This window comes from Fusarium flagelliforme (genome assembly GCF_020744385.1).
Source record: "Fusarium flagelliforme strain FIESC 12 MPI-CAGE-AA-0113 chromosome Unknown B0J16scaffold_1, whole genome shotgun sequence".
In the NCBI taxonomy this organism is placed as follows: Eukaryota; Fungi; Ascomycota; class Sordariomycetes; order Hypocreales; family Nectriaceae; genus Fusarium; species Fusarium flagelliforme.
Genome location: NW_025763503.1, coordinates 3,614,292 through 3,636,927, shown reverse-complemented (window position 1 = coordinate 3,636,927; position 22,636 = coordinate 3,614,292). Strand labels below are relative to the sequence as shown.

The 22,636-nt window shown below is 49.2% G+C and overlaps 4 protein-coding genes across 4 annotated transcripts; 1 reads left to right on the top strand and 3 right to left on the bottom strand.

The window, feature by feature from the left end:
* Positions 1 to 448: 448 nt before the first annotated feature.
* Positions 449 to 4,372, bottom strand: B0J16DRAFT_20722 (uncharacterized protein). The gene is made up of 2 exons (XM_046122987.1): positions 3,508 to 4,372; positions 449 to 3,452 (listed from the first exon to the last, which is right to left on the bottom strand). Exons 1-2 carry the CDS (start codon positions 4,215 to 4,217, stop codon positions 530 to 532), a joined length of 3,633 nt encoding a protein of 1,210 aa, XP_045989143.1. The 5' UTR covers positions 4,218 to 4,372; the 3' UTR covers positions 449 to 529.
* A 3,391-nt stretch (positions 4,373 to 7,763) lies between these two features.
* B0J16DRAFT_259220 (uncharacterized protein) lies at positions 7,764 to 10,742 on the bottom strand (the record flags this gene model as incomplete). The annotated part of the gene is made up of 2 exons (XM_046123205.1): positions 7,764 to 8,432; positions 8,556 to 10,742. 2 exons carry the CDS (start codon positions 10,740 to 10,742, stop codon positions 7,764 to 7,766), a joined length of 2,856 nt encoding a protein of 951 aa, XP_045989142.1.
* A 551-nt stretch (positions 10,743 to 11,293) lies between these two features.
* Positions 11,294 to 12,143, top strand: B0J16DRAFT_20672 (6,7-dimethyl-8-ribityllumazine synthase). The gene is made up of 2 exons (XM_046122985.1): positions 11,294 to 11,586; positions 11,648 to 12,143. Exons 1-2 carry the CDS (start codon positions 11,384 to 11,386, stop codon positions 12,033 to 12,035), a joined length of 591 nt encoding a protein of 196 aa, XP_045989141.1. The 5' UTR covers positions 11,294 to 11,383; the 3' UTR covers positions 12,036 to 12,143.
* Positions 12,144 to 12,424: 281 nt separating this feature from the next.
* B0J16DRAFT_257452 (uncharacterized protein) lies at positions 12,425 to 15,274 on the bottom strand (the record flags this gene model as incomplete). Its single annotated transcript, XM_046123150.1, has 2 exons — positions 12,425 to 14,882; positions 15,021 to 15,274. 2 exons carry the CDS (start codon positions 15,272 to 15,274, stop codon positions 12,425 to 12,427), a joined length of 2,712 nt encoding a protein of 903 aa, XP_045989140.1.
* Between the last annotated feature and the right edge of the window lie 7,362 nt (positions 15,275 to 22,636).

Here is a 22,636-nt window from a genome sequence, read left to right as displayed (position 1 = left end):
TCCCACACAATCTACAATAATACCAGTAGATAACATGAGCTTCAGTACCAACCACCGCTTGTGCAATTCCACTCCTTGGACCTGCTTTTTTGTTACGCCAACGCTAGTATGGACATTCTCAAAGAGTACAAATCCCTAATACACAAAGAAAAGAAGATAAACAGGCTCAGTCAGAGCGAAGATGCCACGAAAATCCATGTAAAACGCCTATCCTTTCGCTTGCACTTTCGTAGCTTGAGTTCCTCCGCAAGTCTCCGCGGCTGTGATTGAATATGCCTGATTCATAACCAAAAAGAAATGAGAGAGGTGAGCATGTGTGCTCATGTGCAAGATCCTTTGTGGACCTTGATCTATAGATCATGTACATAGCGTTTAACCCTAAAGTTACCCAAACAAAAAGAAAATAGTATTAAGATGTGACCCATGAAAGGTGTAGAGATGTTGTATTGAGGAAATTGTCATGGCGGGCAATGGCATAGGGGAGTAGTACACCATTGGTTTTGTCATGACGCCAAGAGAAGTGACGGGATCAAGTACGAGGTCTCACGGGAGGGTCTTCGACAAGCTCAGCAGAGCTGCCGAGTAAATCCACGTCACGGTGCAACGGGTCAACTCGGCTGACACCATGTTGTGATACCATGCCAAAACTGGCGGGTCGCTCATCAATCGACGGGCCGAAGTCGATTTGAGAGAATTCGCCCGGGAATTCTATAGATGAGTTTGACGACAATCGCTTCTGAGAGTTTGTACGCTCGAATGGCAGCCGCGAAGACGCTGATAGTGTAGCTCGATGGTGACTCGAAGCGCGACTTGGAGCATCATGATCGCGCCACTGCGACTCGAAAGATATTGTTGACCCAGGCATGTTCATCAGGTTAAGTGACGGTGCCCGGCTGTGGCTGTGATCACTGCTACCTGCGAAATGGCCCGACACACGCTTGGAACTCTTGCGAGGGATCTCCGGGGCATCATCCTCAGCCTCGCGCAATGCGATGTGTGGGGCCTTGGATAAAGACTTGCTCGGCTCCCTGGGAAAGCTCTCGCTGCCAGCACTGAAAGTGCGTCGTGGTCGCTCTAAAGTAGGGCTCTCTGGCTCAGAGTCGTGGGGATCGCCGTTGTCGTCTAGAAGAGAACTTTGTTGCGGCTGTGGCTGGCGACCAGGCGACCTTCTGGGCTGAGGCTCATCATCATCAGAGTCGATGGGCCCGTTTCGTAGCACGCCCATAGCCACAGGGATGCCCTCAGGAGGCGACTCCCCACCGTTCCTAGCCATCATAGCTGGGGGCATTCGCGAGCTTCTGACAACCTCGAAACCCTTGCCTTTTTCCTTCGTCTTGCCACCAAACAGATTTCGGAACCATCCTGAAGCAGTAGCCACAGGGCCTGTGGGATCAGCAGGCCCAGTTCCAAGTTTTCGACCCGGTCCATCTGAATTCAAGGCTGGTCCACGAACACCATAGTAAAAGTCCACTTCGCGAGTAGCATAATCGGGTCGATTTGGAGGAATGCTGACTTGCGAGTATCCAGCAGGAGGAGGAGGAGCTGGAGTTGCCCCTCGAGAAATATCCGCGCCCATGTCTGCCGGGTCGCCCAAGCCTCCAGGTTGACTAAGCCTCTTGGGATCTGTTGGGTTAATGGCGCCAGCTCCTTCTGAATGAATAGATTCGTTCGTCGTCTCGCGTCGTCTTCTGGGAGGTCGGTAGTAGGGGTCGGTGGCGTCCATTGACTGTGTGGGGTGATGGCGGGCAGCGTTGGGGGAGGGCAGGAAAGAAAATGTGCTCCTCTCTCCAGGCGTATTAGGCATATAGGAACTGCTGCTGTCAATGTTTTGCGGCATACCAGAGTAGACGTCGATGCTATCGAGGGCTGAGCTGCTTCTATGCCGAGGGTTCATGAGTCCACCGAGACTAGCACCAGACTCGCTACGAACCCTTCCGCTAGGCATGACATATCCTGACTTGCCACCATCGTCCATGTCCAACATTGCGGCAGTCGACAACTGGCTGGCTCGGGATGGACCAGTGTTACGATGTTGTGTGTTGCGGCGAGACAACTGTCGTGCGCCAAAGATCTTTGTAAGTCCTCCTCGGGTCAAACCTCGAGCATCGTCTCCACCGGCGCCGAGCATGCGAGCCGTAACTTCAATAATGGTCTGCAAAGCGTTGAGGAAGAAGCCAAAAATCAAAGCCGTACCATGAATTCCCAAAATCATGTACCCAATCCAACCCTTGTCACCCTCAGAGACATCGAGTGTAGGCACAAATGCGACCATTAGTAAGATGGAAACGAGACGAAGAGAACCAAATAGTGTGTGGTAGGCGTTCATCGCTGTTGAACGCTGGAATGGACGGAAAGCGTGGATTGTGAGAATGTGAATTACTTCGCAGATGGCGAGCAGCACCACTTGAGCGATGCCGCTTGGTTGAACTGCACCCACAGTGATGCCTCGAAGAAACGTCAAGAAGACGGGAATGAGAGCGAATGCAGCGGCCTCGTCAGAGTAAGTATTGTACAGAGGACCATACAAAAGTACTGTAGGTAGGTCGTCGTAGAGGACAGATTTAGGTCGTGTCTTGATAATAAGATAGAAGAGGTATGAGGCAAATATAATAAGAAAGATTAGAGTAACGACGGCGAGGGCAATGGTGTATGTAGGAGAGTCACTCGCGACGACGAGTTGAAAGCATGACAAGGCGACAATAGGGAACAAGAAGTAGTTGAAGACGATGCGGACGGCGTTTCCGACGGAAAAGGGGAGATTCTTGGAGCGCAAATCTTCCTCGGGTGTGTTGTTGATCTTGCGTAATAGCCACTGGACTGCGAATCCTCCCTGGACCAGCACAGTCACTGAGGCAATACACACGCATAACCAAACCATCATGCCGGCCCAGATATCTTGACTCTCTGCCATGCCAACCAACTGGCCAAGCTCCTGGAGTCCATAGGTACCGTTGGTGACATAGATACCATCTACGACGCTTTGCCACGAAGGGGCATCGGCGACAAAGCTCTCGTTAAACATCAGAGTCGACCATGCCATCTGACTGACGATGGGTTGATAGAAGCCGGGGTAATCGAGGGTGAGACTGCCGCTCAGGGCAATAAACTGGATATACTGAAGACAGTCGCCAAATCCAGGGGTGACGAGGCGGAGTAAATCGACATCGCGTCCGTAGTTGGAGGTCCAGTGAAAAACATCGGTTGAGCCCCAGGGACTGAAGATGGACGAGAAAACGACTGCGAAACCTGTGAAGAGCAGCACAATCATAGGCAGAAACTTGAGGAGCCACGAAAGACCCCCAAGATCTGGGGTTACAGACATGGAAACGCAGCCGATCTCTGGCGCAGCCCGAGTTCCATCAACAATAGACATGCGTGGTGCCAGAGACGCAAAGGCATATGATGCGTAAGCATCCCAGGTGATATTAATGGAAGGCAACTTGTACGCATCACTATAAGGTTATGGTCAGTTGATTTTTCATGAACAAATTCCTGGAGTAAACGTACCTGTAATCAACCTCCTCGAAGTAGGGACCGAGAGGGCATGAACCGTTAACCAATGAAGTCTCACAGAAATCAAACTTCGGGTTATACGGAACATAGGTCAAAAAGTTCACCTTGGGGAAGTAGGTCGTCGCAGTCCGGTAACCACTCTCGGGCAGCTGAGAGATTTTGCCATCGATATCTTTGTCGTCTTTCCAAGAAGAATCACCCGGTGGTGGCAGTTCGCCGGCTTTTCGAGAACCTGTGACATTACCCCACACGATGACACGGAGATTGTGTTTTTGGTCCTCGGTATCGAACACGGCATCGGCGTATAAGGGGACCCATTGCAGTCTCGTCGGTTCGGATAAGCGGTAGGCGTCGCCAAGGCAGTTTGTAAAAGGAATCCTCACGGCATAGGCAGGCGATACGGCGTGCAGGGCGATGAGAAAAGCGAGGAATATACTTTTGGAGAATTGCGATATCGTGCTATGTCGAGGGGCCCATACCCTTTGTCGAGGGGCAACTTGTGGTGACATAATTGTGGAATGTCGCTGGTGATATGAGTGATTAGAAGAATCTACGGTAGCGAGAGCATCAGGCACAGAGCCAGACAATAGACGTTTCGATGACCGTGCCACATATCGCCTTCCAGGCAGACCTTCAACGAGGCCGTGACGGCGTGTGCGAGAGCAGCAATCGACAGGTTGTTGACCGGCCAGACCAGGCTGCATAGCTCCAATGTAATGTTATCTAGAAAGCTGAGATAATCAATGCTGGATTACCGACAGAGGACTAGAAGCCCAGGGCGGACGGGAGATGGTTGAAGCTGTCAGGACGAGAGCAGTCGAATTCGAATTAGGTCGGATCGGGGGTTTCGTGGTGGCTCAGACTGAGATCATCTTGGTTGTCGAGGTAGGGTAAGCCGACGGATGGTTTGAGACCAACCAGCAAACGACGGAAGCAAATCTCGACACGGCAGCGGACGATACGTTTTAGATGACCACGAATCGGATCAGATCAAAATGGCGAAAGCTACTAGAGCTACCTAAGTAGGAGAAGGATGTTGATGGAAACTACTTGAAACACAGGATAGGGAAGCGAAGCGAAACGAAATCGAGCGATGGAACGAGCGAGCGACCGAGTAAGAAAGTAAGTAAGGTTGACGGTTTGGCCGATGGGAGGACAGGATGGTGAAGAAAAGAAAAGAATAGGATCAGACCAAACAACCACAGCAAGCAAGGGAAAGGAAAAAAAAGGGTAAAAGGGACCCAACAAACCCCAGCCCAGAGAGAGAGTGTGGTGTGCTTGTGCTTGTGCTTGTGCTGCGCTGCGCTGCGCGTGTGTCAGTTCTGCGTGTGTGCCTTGATCCTGAACTGCGATGGGGTTTCGTTTTCTTTTTTTGGGGGGGACCCAGGAAAGAGAGCAAGAACCCGCAATGGCAAGGGTGTTGCCTGCTTGGGTGAAAGTACCCGGTACTTGCAGACCTAGCATGGGGAGAACCACAGCACCAAACACGCTAGAAGCCAGCTGCAAGACTGGACTAGACTCCCCTTCAGGTAGGACTGAGGAACCATCGTCTAACCCGTCACTGAGGTGAAGTGAATGGAAGTGAAGTGCTGACGATCCCCCTGTTAGGATCTGCAGCATAAATTAGTGGGTTGTTTCTTTACTGTACATTTGCGTGCACCTGTATTTTCTGTGCTTGTCCTTTTTACTCCCTATTAATTATGTAAGTTGGTCAGAAACTGGACTACTAGTTTATTCCCTCCAGGCAGGACTCTTGAATCTGATCATAAAGTATCGACACCTGGCCTTGAGAGTGTGGAATGAATGGAAGGATCGGTTTTTGGAGCCATCGGCTCTTGGTGCTTATCCCAACTTGGGCGTTGTGGCTGGGTCGACGCTAAGAGCTGGAGCCTCCACTGTCCGTCCTATCTTTATCTCAGGTCATGGAAGCGATGGGTGCTTATCAGGAGAAGGGTAATTTGTGCGACGATCGAGGCTACGTAACAGTTATACTCGCTTCAGCTTTTCAGGAGTATTTTTATTGCATCAATCACTGCAGTTCAATCAATCCTGTAGATTCATTTGCACCTGAGTTAAAATCATGTTATGGCTGAGGTTGAGGTGAGAGAGTGAGAGAGAGCTGACTTGTACAAGTACCTGGTACTTCTCTCCTGCAATTCTCGTAAAACAAATCCCCCTCCAATCCCAATTTGCCTTAGCCTGTGACGTTTGGTACAAAACGTCATGGCGTGCGGCTTAGATTCAATCCGAGATGGAGCTTCCATTTCGACGAGCTACTAAAATGGGCAACGGCCTTTCAAAATGCCTTATTAGTCTCTACTGTATCCATCATGAGTGCATCATGATATGAGAATAAATAGTCGGTGTCATGTACTCCTCATCATTGACTTTTTGACAAAGGATTTGAATTTAAATTAACACTTCGAAATACAGGGTTAATGGATTCCTCGTTTATGAGCCAGGCCATGCAAGGAGGCGATCTCGGGTCAGCCACAGCCACGATGGAACGGAGCGCATATACTACCTACCATCAAGTTACAGTACAGCACAGTACTCTCATTCTCATACAACGTTGTATGTCAACTGCTGGGCCCTATTTATATGAACCGCGCAGTTGCATATCTTGAGACACTCTATTGGACGCCATGCCATGTCTGCTTACCTGTACATTGGACACATAAAGAATTCCATCTCTTAGCTCAAGCAGCTGAATTCATTCATCTCATGAGATCTGAGCAAACCAAACATCATGTGCTTTTTTGGAAAGTCGATCCACTGACTCACTAGATTCTTCTGCAGATACGAACTGGAGACTGGAATTAGAGCTGATGATATGAGCATAGACAATTCCGCATCCATCTTGGCGACCCTTTTTCTTCACTCTAGATTGGCCCTAGACTATGCGCTGACCGTTTATGGTGAGCCCAGGGTTGACTTAACTTAGTGCCGAAGTTTACAGGTGGGCGGACCAGCCGGTGGGCTATTTTGAGAAACATCCATCCCATCCCATCCCATCCATTGAACCCATGCCCTCCTCTAAAATCATCCAACATACCCGAGAGTTTTCTTATTCATGGATCGATCGTCTTCGAGTTAGTACAACGCCTTTTTATTCAACTTACCATTACGGAGTAATTTCCCTGTAGATCTTATCACCACCATTCCTCAAATTGTCAGGAATCTGGTTTTTACCTTAGTGATGTATCCATCCAATCCACTTCATCTCCATCCATCCATATCGCCGACGCCTTCCAGTAAATTCCAAGCTTATAAAGTCATTCCCTTGTCAATATTTCACATGTTAACACACACGTTGGAACCATACATATAAGCATATCTACGAATAGTAATTATCTCCATGCTTTGCCAGGTCATCACCAAACAAACCAGCATCATAAGGTCCCGTCAATGATGTATTCGGTGGTCCCTTGAGTCCAGACTGGACCCTCATCATCAACGACACCCTCTCAGCCCTAGCACAGTCTCAGTGACACACCCAAACCCAATCAGCCACCAACTTGACATGTACATACATACCTCGATATCATGCTTCCTCTGGGCTGCCAAGGTGTGCTGTACAGTACAGTGCCTCGCGCCGCACGCCTGAATCCCCATGAGGCCACGCGGCTGGCGCACAGAGATCAGCATACTGTACTGTACTAAGCTTGCCTGGCAACTCCTCGACTGTATCCGTATCACCAGACGTGTAATGTGCTTCACGATACTTGTCCCTGCACACTGGAGTACGCATATGGGCAGGTACCGTAGCACTCAACCAGCACGCCGGCCTTTCAGATACACCATTGCCTGCCTAATCGCATTGCTCGTGTTCTCTACTCCCCACCCATCACCTTTAAACAACTCACCTTGGTCGCAGCTTAGGCTGTCTGGGCCGTCTACTTGATGATTTGCATACCCCAATCCGAGAATTCACTTCAGCCGTGTTTCAGAATTAGCCGCGGCTCCCGGCCTATGTCACTAACTAAATCGGGGTGATTTGTCTTGGATTCAAACATCATTAGCCTCAGCCTTAGTTCCATTATTAAGTTAAGTTAACTATCTACGTAGCTTCATATCTATCTTTGGTCTCCTTAATTAGTCGTTCAGTCGTACAAGCAATTTCCGCAAGCAAATATTCTTATCTTCTTCCTGTCTTCATTGTCCCATGTGAATTGTAAAATCTGAAAGTCCCGAATCATAAAGCTCCCACGATAAAGTAGACAGACACCATTGTGCCTCAGCCCAGAACACTACGCCTTGGATTTGCCCTTCGCTCCAGATCGCAGAATGTAATCTACCTCGATCGACGAATCCTCACCCAGCCATGTGTCTGTGGTGTGCTTTAGCAGCTCATTCACTTTGTCAACTTCTTCCATGCTGCTGAACTGCATGGCGGAATCCTGCTCCGCTGCTCGGCCTGAGCTCATGAATTCCCAAGTTGCAATTCTGAGTTCGCTCATTCGAATCCTAGCTTTGATAGACAATTTCACTGTGAGATCAAGTTGAGGAATTGTTTCGAATGGCAGTTTCTTCGACGCAATGCGTTTCAGTCGTCCTCCTTCTGTGGAAATGCGTTGTCTCTTGATGAGAAGGCGTCTAGGGTCTGACTCTTCGCTTGTTGAAGTTGCGATGCTCGAGTGACGCCGTTGCCGCTTTGCTGGCCTCGGGTTGCTGTCCTTATTGCATTGATCGTGGCTGTGGTCCGGGGCTTCGCAATGTTCATTTTCGGTCTTATTGCCTGACCTCTCTCTTTGTGGCGGTGGTGTTCTTATTAACAATGCCTGTAGAGAATGTGACCATGTGGTATTATCTTGTTGTTCAATAGCTTCTTGAAAGGGCATTTGGATCTGCGGCTCCTGATCAGCCAGCCTAGGCTGTGTATGTGCATCGGATAAGAGTTGTCCATGGCCAGAAGACTGCTAACCTTCTTGGTCCTCGGAGTTGGTGTTGATATTGTGCAACCAGTCCTTCAGATGTACGTCTGAGCTGTCGCGACTGGCCGGTGCGGTTCTTCGGCTAGCCAACCCATTTCCACGCCCAACTTGTCCGGATCGACGTCTGTCGTTGGATGCAGGCGGGCCACTTCCCAGAAGAATGCGACCTTCCCTCGGCCCTTGTTCACCAATCCTGTTGACTGATGACGGTGCATTACCTTGAGATGATCGCTGTCCCCTCGTCATGATGTTGTTGGCAGAATTTCGGCGTGAATCACGACGAGCCAGGTTGTCGGCACGTCTGGGGTCCGATGGTGGAGGGGTTTGCAAGCTCGGCGACAATTCCAATCCTGTGTTGAAGCTGGGGGATTGTTGCGTCCTTGTGAGCGGCTGGAAGGGGATGTTTGGCATACGAGCACGGGCCATACGGCGTGGTGATGTGCGTGGTGATGGGCCAATATTTGTCTCGGCAAGAGAGAGCTCAACCAGTGATTCACTGTCGCTGAAATCCTCCTCCTCCTCTTCTTCTTCTTCTTGAAACATGTTGACCTCTGACTGCGTCAGTTCCTTTAGTGGACGTCGATTAGTCTCAGAAGGGCTTGCCAGACTGATTTCAAGTGTTGTGTTCTCAGGCGTGGCGGTCTCATCTGTTGCAATCACAATCGGCTCATCTCGCACTGGGCGGAAATAAGAACCAATATCTTCGGAGCGACGACCTGATGCTAGTATCCTACGCCGAGAATGAGAAGGAAGTGATTCTTTATAAGGTGAGGCCGCTCGGCGAGGTGTTACTTGCACAGGAACCAGCCCGTCTGTACCATCCACATCGGTAGAATCGCTGTCCCTGCGCGAAAGATTGATGCATAATTTCGACCTCATCATGTGTTGAATTTTTTCACTCTGATCAGCGTCGCTAATCACATTATTGATTCGATGCTGGATTTTGCTTGGTGAAGGAGAGCGGGTGAAAGCGCGAGGAACAGCGCCCCCTCCGTCTTCAAGTGTGCCTAGATTTTTGAGAAGCAACTTTTCGAACCCATCATTAAGGGGCCCCATAATATCCTCATCGACTGGCAAGTGTTCGCGTCTAGTCTTGCTGGGTGTACTCCGCTCTCTTGTGTTTGCTCTTGGGTTTTTCAAGGCTTCGGGTGTGGGTGAAAGGGTACTTCCTGCTCGCATCAATTTGTTCTGTGTTGTCTTGCTCGCCGGTACTTTCTTAATGTAAACAGTATCGCAAAGTGCTTGGAAACAGTCGAGAACCGCTAGCTCGTTGTTGAACATCACCTCGTCCTTAAGCTGCGACACATTGGGGTCGTATGAGCCTGGCGGACATTGGATGCTGATTTGAACAAAAGGATTGGAAGGCGCTCGTGAACTGTCAGGCGAGCCGAGGATTTTGGAAATGCTTGACTTGAAGATAGATACTAGTTTCTTGCCTGTGCTTCTGGCAGACGAAATAGGCCTTGAGTCAACCGATATGAAGGCTCCTTTGCCCTTTATGACCTGAACGTCGCTGTCAGGTCGAGGCAAAAGGGCCGTGATGGTCAAAACTCGCGGTTGTTCTTCTGTTGCGTCATCCTCAGTGCTCGTGTCAGAAGATACCTCGACAAGCTGAGCGGTAAGAGCATGGCCAAAAACCTGAGTGATCGCTTCTTGCGTACTGGATAGTGAACAGGGAGAGTAGGACCAGGCCTGGCTTGAAGAATTGAAAACTTTGAAGGAGAGTCTAAGATCAGGGATCGCTATCGCGTAGCTTTCCAGAAGACGTTGGATTTCAGCAAGAGACTTTCGGCTCGATTTGATAGCAGTCTGCTTGCGAACGGTGAATTTGTTGAACAAATTTAAAGCCTGAACAGTTGTTCCAACTGGGCCAGATACTGGCTGCTTCTTGCTGAAGCCACCAGTCCTTTCTTTTAGTTGAAGAAGTGATGCGACCGGATCCTGAGCTGTTCGAGTTGTGATTTTGATGGTAGCCGTTTCAGTCGCACTGGCAAGGGCCTCGCCACGGAAACCTAGTGTTTTACCGCCGTTTTGGTGAAGCTCATCAAAGTGCCGAAGTTTGCTTGTATGAGACCGACGCCCCAGATATTGGAAGTCCTCAACCTGTATTCCACATCCATTGTCTCGGACTTGAATCTTATCAACAGTGTTGGACGAGATTGTGATTTCGATAGAAGTAGCACCTGCGTCGATGCTGTTGTCCACGAGCTCTTTGACGAAAGAGTGAGCATCAGGAAGCTGATGCGAAGACCTCAAGCGATGTGCCGTAGATGGCGGTAACTGAGATATTGACATTATGGCGGTGAAGATTTCGTGAAGATTGAATTGTGTGATAAGAGCTCTCAAGGCGTTTATGGTGTATTGAGACACGGCATCTGGTTGCCCGAGAGACTAACACGGATCATGGATCATGTGGATAAAGCTGGTGGAGATGTATAAGAAGAGGAATTAATGCAATGGGCACTAACTTAGCAATGAGGAAGATGAAAGAAGACGAAGCATTCTAAAGAGCAGCGATTCATTTTATTTGCTTATCAAAAGTCGAACACGTTTAAAGAAGGAGATGATATTGAAAGTGTATGGTGCTTCCTTCCCCAAGTCGGGGGACTGTACTAACACGAGGGAAAACAACACCCATTACCTTAGTCCCATCGTCGCTGGGCAAGGGTCTAAGAAGGTGCGATCAGGTACGTACCTCAACAGTCCCTGCATCCCGTCTTGTCCCAACCTCACCAAACGATCCCCTGTGACGTGACCTACAAACCCCGCTGTGAGCCCCGCGTCCCTCCAGACTTCCAAGCTTCTGCTTTGCCCTTGAACTAACTTAAACCATTGATCCCTTGCCTAGCCAGATCTCACCACGACAGCATCAAATTAATTGCCGAAAGTTACACTCTTTCGCACGATCTGAACATTTTGACTCTCGTCTCCTCACAATGTCTCTCAAGGGCCCCTCTCCTCAGCACCACGACGGCTCCGGCCTGCGCATCGGTATCGTCCACGCGCGTTGGAACTCGACCATCATCGATCCTCTTGTAACTGGCGCTAAGGAGAAGCTTCTGGCAGCTGGAGTTAAGGAATCCAACATTGTCGTCCAATCTTGCCCTGGCTCTTGGGAGCTCCCCATCGCTGTCCAGCGGTAAGCTTCCCAGTATATCTGACTACCCACAGCCAATTGCTGACGCATCGCCGTTCTCCAGCCTCTTCTCTGCTTCCCAGATCCAGGGCACCGCAACTGGTGGCCCCTCAGCCGGTGACCTTCTGGCCTCGTCTACCACCGATCTCTCTTCGCTCTCTACTTCGTCCGGCGCTTTCGATGCCATCATTGCTGTTGGTGTTCTGATCAAGGGAGAAACCATGCACTTTGAGTACATTGCCGAGTCAACCTGCCAAGGCCTGATGCGCGTGCAGCTTGACACTGGTGTGCCTGTCATCCTTGGTGTCTTGACCGTCCTTACCGAGGAACAGGCCTTGGCTCGCGCTGGTGTTGACGGCAAGGGCCACAACCACGGTGAGGACTGGGGTATGGCAGCTGTTGAGATGGGAGTCAAGAGAAAGGAGTGGGCCAACGGTACCATTGACGGTTAAAAAGTCGACGTACGTATAAATGAAAGAATCAATATTTGGGATACGCTGTACATAAACGCGTATAAACAGATATCAAGGCATGGATGATGTGCGCACATGCAGATGAAAGTCGTTTCAAAAGTGACCTCCCAATTAGTCAATTACCGGCATAAAGATTTATCTATCATGCGCCAGGCTCAAACCCAATGGAGCCGGTGCCTGTCATATCTTTCCCCACGACGCCCTTGTGAAAACCACACTTTCTAGAATATACAATTGTATGGGGCTCTCCAAACGAAGGTTGAGTAATTCCAACCTGTGGATATCCAGATGCGAAAAATAAAAGCATATAAACCAATCTTAACCTCCATCTCTTTTGTAATAATTTCTCGACAATATTGACCTTTTGATTATATCATTGTTCCAAATCCACTTCCCTTCTTTGACTTCCACATGCTGCGCTTCTTGTCGCGCTTCGCCTTCATGGCCTCCCACCCCTCCTCGTCATCGTCGTCCGACCCATCTCCTGAAGTGCTTACAACGTTGATGGTAGACTTGGTCTTGGGTTCATTCCAGTTGCCGAGTGCCCCAGACATGGTGCTGGTTCGTCGGTGTGGCTCAGGGACAGCTGCGGCCGGCATTTGAGATACTGGTCGGTAGCGACCAGGCAGGCCAATGTTGCTTCGCTCAGAAGGAGCAATAGATGGGGTGTAACCCATGGGCATGCCGTGAATTGACCCGGCGTAACCACCAACTGGTGGCAAGAATGAGCTGCCTGAATTGGGCTGGACCATGCTCATGGTACGCATTCCGGCGTCCATACGGCGAGGAGGCTCCAAAGTCGGCTCGAGCATCATCGAATGCCGCGATGACAGGTCGTTCATAGACTGAGTAGCGGACATTCCGCCATAAGGAGGTTGCATCGGTGGCATCATGCCAGGTTGCTGCTGGTTGTTGGAAGCCATCATCTGCATAAACTGCATCTGCATCTGCATGAACTGGGACATCTGCTGTGTCATTTGGAGCTGTGCTTGATCTCCGACTGTTAATTGAGGCGGAGCCATGGGCATCTGCTGCTGCGACATGCCCATACCGGGCATGTTATACATGGCGTTCATCATGGCTTGAGGATTGTCGAATGGGGGGCCTTGTGGCGCATTCATGCCGGGAACAAACTTTTGGCCGTTGGCGTTGGGGCCACCACGTCGCATGGCCCTCGACCGTTCTTCGTTGGCGATAACACCGACCAAACCACCGGGAGGCAGAGATTGCTGAGATTCGGAAGCAGGAAGACCGCCACTGAAAGTCAGGGATTCACGCATGGCAGGCTTTGAGATACTGGCGCCCACGAAAGGGTCCTGAGGGAGACCACGAGCGAATGCAGGAAGCATCGAATGACGCTGGTTTTGGTTGCTCTCGCCCATGGCCGAGCCAGGTCGTGGTGGTGCCAGTTGCATAGATGCTCGCAAATTCGGGTTGGAACCCATGGTGCTCAGTCGAGCTGGGGGTCGGGTCTTGTTGGGGAAACCGTGGGCCTGTAGAATAGCCAGAGGCACCTCTTCATCATCATCTTCATCAGAACCGCCAGCTGGAAGTCCGGGCGATGGCGTCTTCATAAGATGAAGCTGGGGCGCACTCATCGAGCTGACCATGCCGGGACGCTCATGCGGGTGCATATCGGGTTGCTCTCCGGTGACCTTCATCATCTGCTGTCGGTATACCGCCATATGAGCCTCCTGCTTTCTTCTCTGCTTCGCTTGCTGCTTGGACTTCTCGATCTCATCCTCATCGTCATCGTAGTTGATCTCGTCTTCGTCATCATCGTTGGTGGTCGATTGCTGAGCTGCATCGCTCGATTCGTGACGTTCCTTGTCCTTTCGGTATTTCTCAAACTGGGCTGGTGTCATAACCTTATTGTTGCGCTGTGGGCTAGGGTTTCGCGTGTTCAGACGGTTGGTGATGCGCGAGTTATGAGCCGAGGTTCCCTCGAAAAGGTTGTCGTCGCCTCTGTTGAAGCTGGAATTGAGTGGCTTTCTCTCAAAAGAAGAGAAAGAGTCCTCATTTCGTCGGTATCGTCCAGAAGGGGCGTTCGAGGTGCTAGACTCTGAAAGCAATCGTCCTACCGCAATAGAATCCTGCAACAATTTTGCGTCTTCATCTTCGATAATATCGGACGGTCGGTTTGAGGTCTTGAAAGAACTCTGGTGGCGTGGAACAGGGGGCGGCACGTCGTCGAGTTCAGGAGAGCCAGGCTGGGGGCCAAGCAGGCCATCGTCTTCGTTTCGACCCCATGACTCATGTTCTTGCTCGACCTTGCTGACCTTGTTGATGCTCAGAGGGGGAGGCTGAATAGGACGGTTACTGGTAAGGGATCGAGGAGCGTCGGAACCGCCGGCCCTCATAGTAGCGACACTCGCTCTCTTATCGAATGAAGAAAACATGGAACCAAAATCTCCTCCCATGTCCATACCACCGTTCTCCATTTCCAACTTAGGCGGTGTAGCAGTGCTGGTTGTGGATTCGGTTAGGCCTCGAGATCTTCCACCATAAGCATCCTGCTGAATAGTTGGGACGGGTGGAATATCGTTGTCGATCTTTGGGGGCGAAGCGTTATGCTTCTTCTGAACGCCAAAAGAAAAGGTTCGACCAGCTCGGTTCAGAAATCCGGAGCCACTGGACTTTACAGCACTTCGAGGAGCAATATCGTGCAGATTTTGGTTCTGGTTCTGTTTCTGGTTCTTTTTGTGAGAGTGCTTGAAATCTTCCTGGGCTTCAAGATTTGTGGAGGATGGAGCGGTCGAGGCATTGCTGTGCCTTGAGGAGGTATCAGTTGATGTGGCTTTGGTCGTATTAGACGCCCCACTTCCCCTGAGAAGGTGTCAGCGCCTGGGTGCATGGCTTATTTTTATCTTTTTTCCAGACAGACCGACCCAACGGTAGCCGTGCAACACATTCCTTGGCGAGTCACACAGAGGGAGGCGGGGATGTAATTAGGGAAAAACTCACCTGTTGCCACTTTTGAGGTCTGCAAACATATTTTCGTCGTTGTCGAACTGTTCCAGATGACTTGGCTTGGGAATGTGACTACCAGAAGCCCTGGCCATCCTAGCGCCGCCGTCAAATGACTTGCCAAGAGAAGGGTCTGAACGCTCAATAACTCGGAATGATGATTGCCCCTCTGGTGGTGTTACTGGACCATGCTGGAAATCTTCCGATGTTGCGGTTGACTTCCGCCTGCTGAAGGCACCGAATCTAGCCATGTAGAAGGATTTATAGGGGTGATATGAGAATGACGGGATTGGCGAATTAGGTACAACCCATAAAAAGAGGCTCGGAACGATCCGACTTAATGTCGATTTGTTTGGGGAGCTTTCAGGTGTCGATATATGTCGGTAATGTGGACCTGGTATGTATGGAATCGAAAAGAATATAAAACAAGGGTTCCGAGTCGGGTCTCAGTGCGTATGGTATTTAGCGAGGGTATTCAAACCGAAGCGATTCAAGAAAGCAAGATGCGTATAATAAATGCGGGTAACTGCATGATAGGATCGCAAGTCAGCCGAGGTTATGAAAAGAAATTGTACTGAAGATCGTGGTCGTCGCAGTCGTAGCACGTAAATAGGTTGAACTGAACTGAATAGGACTGTACAGGGAAAACAACAAGCGATAGCAATAATAATAGCAGTGGGTATGAAAGGTCGAGGGGTGCGAGGCGAGGCGAGGCGATGGGGAAGCTTTTATTGGAATGTAGTGTCGAGACAGGTTCCAGGTTGACGGTAGAGACAGAGAGACACGGGAAACCAGGTGGTTGGAGGTTCGGCATGTGGTCATTGGCAAAAGCCAAAGAGAGTTCTTTACTTACATTATGTATATGATCTCCAAATTCAATCCAGAAACGAAAGACGGTTTGGTTTGTATTAGGAGTAAAAAGGTGGCTGGTGGAAGCCGGAACAAGACGGTCGGGCAAAGGCGAGAGCGAAAGTGAAAGTATGTATGTATAGAATGAAGTTAAAGACGGAGATGATCTCACGCCTCGTATCTTGTCTTGGAGCAAGAAACTGAACTTTCTCTCTTTCTCAACAGTGCAGAGCAACGACAGACAGAAAAGCAATCAATCAATGAAAGATTAAGAGTTAAGGTAGGTTAGGTTAGGGGGAGGGAGGGGAAGAGAAAGAAGCGAGTGGTGGTGGTGAGGTTTGAACGAGACGAGAGAGAGAAAGCGAGAGATGGAAGCGAGTTCAGGTCTAGGTTCAGGTCTAGGTCCGTTCAGTCCCAGTGCAGCCAGCCCAGAGTGAGTGAGTGATTGATTGAGTGGCCCGACAGGTCATGGATTGGAAGATCCATGTATGAAAAGGATGGATATGTATGTACTTGCTGTACCTAGAAAAGGCAGGCCAAGCCAAGAAGCACAAGCACAAGCAAAAAAAGCACAGGCAATAGAGAACTAAGAGAGTAGGGGTCAGGCGTTACACACACAGTGCAGATGCACAGTTGTTCGTAAATGGGGCCTCTTCAACGCTTTGCCATCCATCAGGTGGGTCAACTTACTGGAGGTCGCTAACGTTAACTAACGCACGGCCTCCATCTCGATAGAGCCACCTCCCGTCCCGCCCACTGCACTGCAGTCTTGAATCTTCTCGGAAGCTGCGAGCGAATGTGGCATTAGTTCCTTCCGTTGCTTTTTGATATGGATGTTATCAATTAATGGAATAACAGTATTAATATAGCAGATCTAGTAGAATAAATAGAAACAAGAAACATAAACAAGCAAGACCAGCAACAAAATCCAAGTGACGAAATACTGTCGAATTTGAGACAGGTCTAGGCAGCACAAGACATGGAAGAGACCCTAGGTACTGACTGCACAGAACTTCTACAACCACCCCAGCCCATAATATCCATACCTAAACATCAACACTTTCAGGTCATAAACCTGCAACTATTTATTGTCAACAGCTCAATGCTAGCAACTCCTGCCAGTATCGTCTGAATCCAGATATCGCAAAGCTTATCCCTGAGATCTCTCACAGACAGAAAAAAAAAAAAGCCCCGATACAGCCTCTTTCTCTTGGCTCATCATGAATGCCACCCAAACCCCTGCAAGGCCCATCGTCACTCGCAGGCTAACAACCCGTATCTTGTCCCGACTACCACCTTACTAGCACGAGATGAGAGAACCTGAGCAAACGATCCTTGTCTTTCGAACCGCAGTCACCGCTGAGGTTTGAACCACCCACGGCAACGGCCACGCTTCAGGCACGAGTGCCAATGATAATATGATATACAACATCATGTCATGTTCAGCTGGCCTGTAACATGTCCTCTTGAACTGAAGTCCAGTCGATCATAACAAAAACAAACCGAATCGTAATTAGAATATCAAATGCACCTCAACCAACAGCATCAATAAAACAGACACTAGTCTCGAGATATCCGAAACAATATTTCCAAGCCTCCTGTTCTTGGGGAGAGCTGACACTGATACTGATTACTGAGGCTGGGCAGTCTCGCTGTCACTGTCAGTCGCGTTCATCTCCAAACTCCAAAGAGGTGTGGCAGACTTAAGCCAGGACGGGCAAAGCCGTCAAATGGCTCAATAGTTCCGATATTAATTAAATCAGCTACCTACAAGTTGCTGGAGCTACTGTATGTACGGAACGGCACCTCCTCAATGTTGCAAAGTGCAAGACCTAAGAAAATCCAATTACTTTAGGTCGGACTTGTAGAGAAGCCGGTGCACTAAAGGGGGAAATTGCGTGGCATTTCTGAAAAGTGTCAACCAACAATCAACATACTTGGGTCCATAGCGCTGTTTCGTGCATCCAGACATGTTCAGTTTTTTGTCAGTGCTTCAGGAATTCTTCAGCCCTGGGGAATTTGATGATGTGCGGCAGATGGGGATGAATCCTTCGATGGATCGTAAGACAGACAATCTAAACCTAAAGATGCTAGGGATTTGGCCTTGGTGAACCGGGCTGATCTTGAACCACTTCGGACGTTTCACCGATCAAATTGCTATTGCCATTGGTGTCTGGATCATGGATAATTCTGTAATGATGTTGATTTCTTTGTTGTACCCTTGAAATTGAACATGGAAAAGAAGGGGGGGGGGAAGACGTCAACATCAAGGGTTAGTACCTCTCAACACGAGCGACATGTCGATGATCTGCGCTCTTGGCCAAGGCTTAGTTATTTTTGTAGGCAGTTGATGTAACTGACACCCATTAGTGAGACGAGATACCTTTTACTACACACAGACAAATACTGTATGTGCAGACAGTATCAGATAACGGAAGATGAGCCCCCATCGATCCGTGCCAAACCCCTTGGTGCTTCCTCACGATGGATTCAAAGTCAAGGCATTGCTTCTATTAATCTCCCGGACGGATGATACGCACAGTACACAAAGTCTCCAGCGTCTGGACTAGAAAGAAAATATTGGAGATACTGTGGAGATAAGGGTTCAATGATGCTGAGCTTGCTTGGCATTTATTAATCCAAAGTCAATGCCTCAGAACGACGCTCTTTTAAGTTTCGCCGACCTTGGTCGACACCTCCAAAGTTAATTGATACCTGCATCATATCAGAATTCACTTATATACCGTCCAGGGCCATCGGATATTGGTTCTCAAAGAGAGCAGATCAAAGTTGGGGATGGTTAATTATTGGATGGTTCGGTTGCGCCGTTCCCGCCGTGACCCTTCCATTTACAGCTCTTGACCCCTGGAACTTTGGGCTTGTTACGGGCTGGGGGTTGCGGGCACAGGCGCACCTCAGGCACAGCCTACAGGGGGCAGTCTCCACCATGATCCACGGCAGCCGAACAACTGAGCACCTCAACCTCCATAGTGAGTGGAGGTGAACAAGTTCCAGCCTTTGCTAGATTGCCAGTGATAAATGGAACTCACAGATAACAGACGATGATAGTTCCCACTTCCATCGGTATCATGGGACATCAAAAGCCCTTGCCCTGGTAAACGACTGCCATGATGTTTGACATACATTATCTCGTGGTCTTGTTTGGTTTCTCAATTCCCCATGTCTATCTTTCACTGACGTCGTTGATCTACAGGAGGAGTTGACGATCTTGATAGCAGCCAAAACTCGGGCTTCACAGCATGGTGGATTTATGCTATACCTAGGTTCTGCAACCAAAAACTTGGCCAAGAACCCGACATCCCATGTTAATAGAATAAGAGATGAATGATAGTTGACAAACTAAGTCAATAAGTCAGTCATTCAATTGATCTGCCTCTTTGTGCAGCCGCACTGTGACTTGTATGCAACCTAATCGAGTGCTAGCAGACCTCATCGTCACAGAAACTCAAGCCTGATCGGGTCAAGTTCAGGTACGCGGGTGATTTGAGTGAAAATCATTGAAAAACTCAGCGGTCACTGGACTCCTTTTTTCTTCTTATTTTTCTCAGACGATCTTCCCCTGTTCGCTGGGTGATTGAGAGTGACTGAGTGGATCGGGGATGGTCTCTTTTTTAGATCAAAGCTTGGCCAATGCTTCTTACATATTAGGGGCGTAACTCGTCCTCAGGGTGTCAGAAGAATTGGCCCTGGAGGCATAAGAGACGAAATTATTTGGTCACTTTATGCTAGCTTAGACTAGCACTTAGGCTACTTTATTATAGTAGCCTAAGCCTTGAGGACAATTCTCCTATTACACACCTGCTCGTGTAGAAAGTGAGAGTGAGTGGCAAGATATACACTTAAGGAGGAGATTAATGGATGATCTAGTGTTTTGAAGTTATTTCCGCCTCGTGTTTCCTGTCTTGTCTTGACTTGAAAGGCTTCAAATAAGAACTGACGTAAAGGAACAAAGTCCATCCTCGCAGGACACAATAGCTCGTGTACTGTACGAGTTGGGGGAGTACATAGTATATGCTTATGTTGTGAAACATTGCCACGACAGCTTCATTCTCCCGTCGCTACATCGGCCGACGGAGTACGGATACGGAGAGCTGCTGTGATGACAACTTTCGCGTGGCTGGGCCTGAGCCTGAGCCCTGGTGCAGGCTGACAGTTTATTAACTTGGGCTGAGTTCCCATCACGCCAACGTTCAATGAACATCCACCAGTCCAAACAAAAATCTGATAGCTGATGATACTGTAGCCACAGTTGCAGCTGAGGGCTGGGCTCTGGTCTAATCGTCTCACGTCAGTCGCCCACAAAAACTCAACCCAACTCGATGGGCGTTGGGGCGATCACCACACTGTTTTGTTACTGTATTTACGTGGTAGGCTGGCTACAGTTTCTATTCTTGTGTCTCCGAAGGGAGAGACACACAAATAGAAAGCAAAAGTCACACCATCTAGTGTCAACACCAGCGCAAAGCTTGTTTTCTTCCTTGGAACTTCCCTGCAAATCTTCGTATGGAGTGGACGTTGGATCTCCACTGAACTGGGGACCGTGGCAGAGGTTTGCGACTCCCCGTTTCGTTCGTTGATGATGATGTTGTTGTTATTGGATTGCCAATAATTAAGCGCGTCTAAGACACGACAAAGTCAAGACAAGACAAGACAAGACAAGGCGATTGATCAACCTGGTAATCTAGTCCTTGTTTCTGCTTTTGCTTTTTTTCCCCATTCGCGGGACACTGGTACGTGGTACATACCGGGGGACAGGAAACTCTTCATCTCCCCAGCCTTTCGTCATAACCGTCTATCTTTATTTTATTCGATACGCAGACTGATGATGGTTGTTGATCTCAAGAACCGGGGGGGAGCAGCCAAGGCAAAGACAAGAGATCAACTCCACTTTGTTGCTTTGTTGAGAGAAAAGCTTGAGCTAGGCCACCTACAGTACTCTGTGAATTTACTGCATTGCAATTATGCTCGCTGCGGTTATCAAGCAAAGTGATCCGTTTGGTCGGCTCCCCTGGTGGCGGACTGGTTCAATGGTGCAACGATAACACGGGGCGGCTTAACTTAGACGACGCGCGCGAATGCACGTCAACAAGTCTTCAGACATGAATTGCGTGGCCTCTGGTGGATCAGGATCTGGATCAGCACTCCATTGCTCGATCCCCGATACGCTAGCCTTCTTCTCCTGCTATGCCTAAACACCAAGACAGGGCAGGCATAGAGTCAAGACGCGATGCGCGCCGCACAGTGTGGATGAGACATTCAACGAATATCTGCGGACGGGACAGGATAATTCAACTCTATCACCACCCGTTGGCTCGTCTCCCGACCTTTTGGAACATCAAGATGCAATGATGTAGACCAGGCGTTGATCAACGGATTTAGGGCAGCCTCGTCCGTCCATGATATGATTTTGATTCTGATTGATGCTGGTGAGGGCATGTGATAATCGGGACAAGCCACAGACCAACCTCTCCTTATCATCACATCGATCAACCGTCCGATCTCAACCGTCGTAAGGAAAGCTGCAAACAAACATTAAGACAGGCTCTAGATCTAGGCATGCTTACCTTGATCATAGAGTCCACCGGGGACTCTTATGCGTCTCTTTATGCATGTCTTGATGACCGCGCATCCATATGTAGGCATGTTACTTTGTGATGCGGCCATGATGATGATTGAAGTAGTAGCCGGGCTGTCTGTGTTGGCTCGTAGTGCCTCTGAACGAATACGCCGTTCCCGTACGGAGTGCCCAGTAGCCGTCTCCGAAAGGGCATCTTGAGCTAGCATCTGTCGTGGTCAATCAATCATCAATCAATTGACCACGTTGTAGGCACTCTTCTTAATGCAGATGGTACAGTAGAAAGAACCAGCCTCGTGGATTAACATTGATGAGGCTGGTGGATAATTTATATGCATGCGACTGTATGCGTGACTGGAATGCAGTCACATATAAATGAGTCGTCAAACCAACAGCAATTACTAAAGGCTTAGCGACCTAAACAGGAGAAGGGGGCCATCCGTCGCAAGAGCGTTTGATAGTCACGATAAGCATACAATTAAGGTAGGTACCTATAGGTATTCACGGCACTTGTCAATGGTGTTGAGAGGGTCTTGGCCCTTGGTCCTTTAACTTACCCCATCTTCTTCTGCACTGCAACCAGCTCCAGGGGTTGTCCCGTCTTGTCGAAACCTCGGCAGCATAGAGCGAGATCAAGGATCCAATCAGATCCCCAATATGTCTCATTGCATTGCCTCACTTCACCATCGGAAAGTGACCTTCCCAGTGGCCAAAGGTTTCGAGTTGGAACTTTCAGTGGACTCTCGGTGGACTCAGTGGAGGATCTCAGCGATCCAGATCCGCCTGTCTCCACTTGCTCTTTCCTTTCGGCTCCGCTGACTAAGGCAACTTACATCTAAGATATGGATTTCAGCAAGAGGCAGATGAGAAGCACCTGCCACGAATTCGTGAATATACCGTTATTGAGGTAACAGAATTTATTCATATCACGGCTCAGAGTAAAACCTTAGCTCCTAGCATAAGAAACAACCTAAATATTGCATATTTATGCACTTTGAAACTCTCAATGGCGAACGAATTACACCAATGATTCGCCCCTCTCCATGTATTGAATTGGATCTCAATGGGTCCCTCTTCCACCTCAAAGCATCGAAAGGGACCTCACTAAACCTTCTCTGGAGTCAAGGGACCTTTAAACACCAAAGCCAAGACCAAACTGCCAGGGCAG

Excerpts from the sequence above, each read along its gene's own strand:
- B0J16DRAFT_20722 (XM_046122987.1), bottom strand. The coding sequence starts at position 4,217 with ATGCAGCCTGGTCTGGCCGGTCAACAACCTGTCGATTGCTGCTCTCGC. Across the intron at positions 3,453-3,507 it reads TTCGAGGAGGTTGATTACAG|TGATGCGTACAAGTTGCCTT; the intron begins GTACGTTTACTC and ends ATAACCTTATAG.
- B0J16DRAFT_20672 (XM_046122985.1), top strand. The coding sequence starts at position 11,384 with ATGTCTCTCAAGGGCCCCTCTCCTCAGCACCACGACGGCTCCGGCCTG. Across the intron at positions 11,587-11,647 it reads CTCCCCATCGCTGTCCAGCG|CCTCTTCTCTGCTTCCCAGA; the intron begins GTAAGCTTCCCA and ends GCCGTTCTCCAG.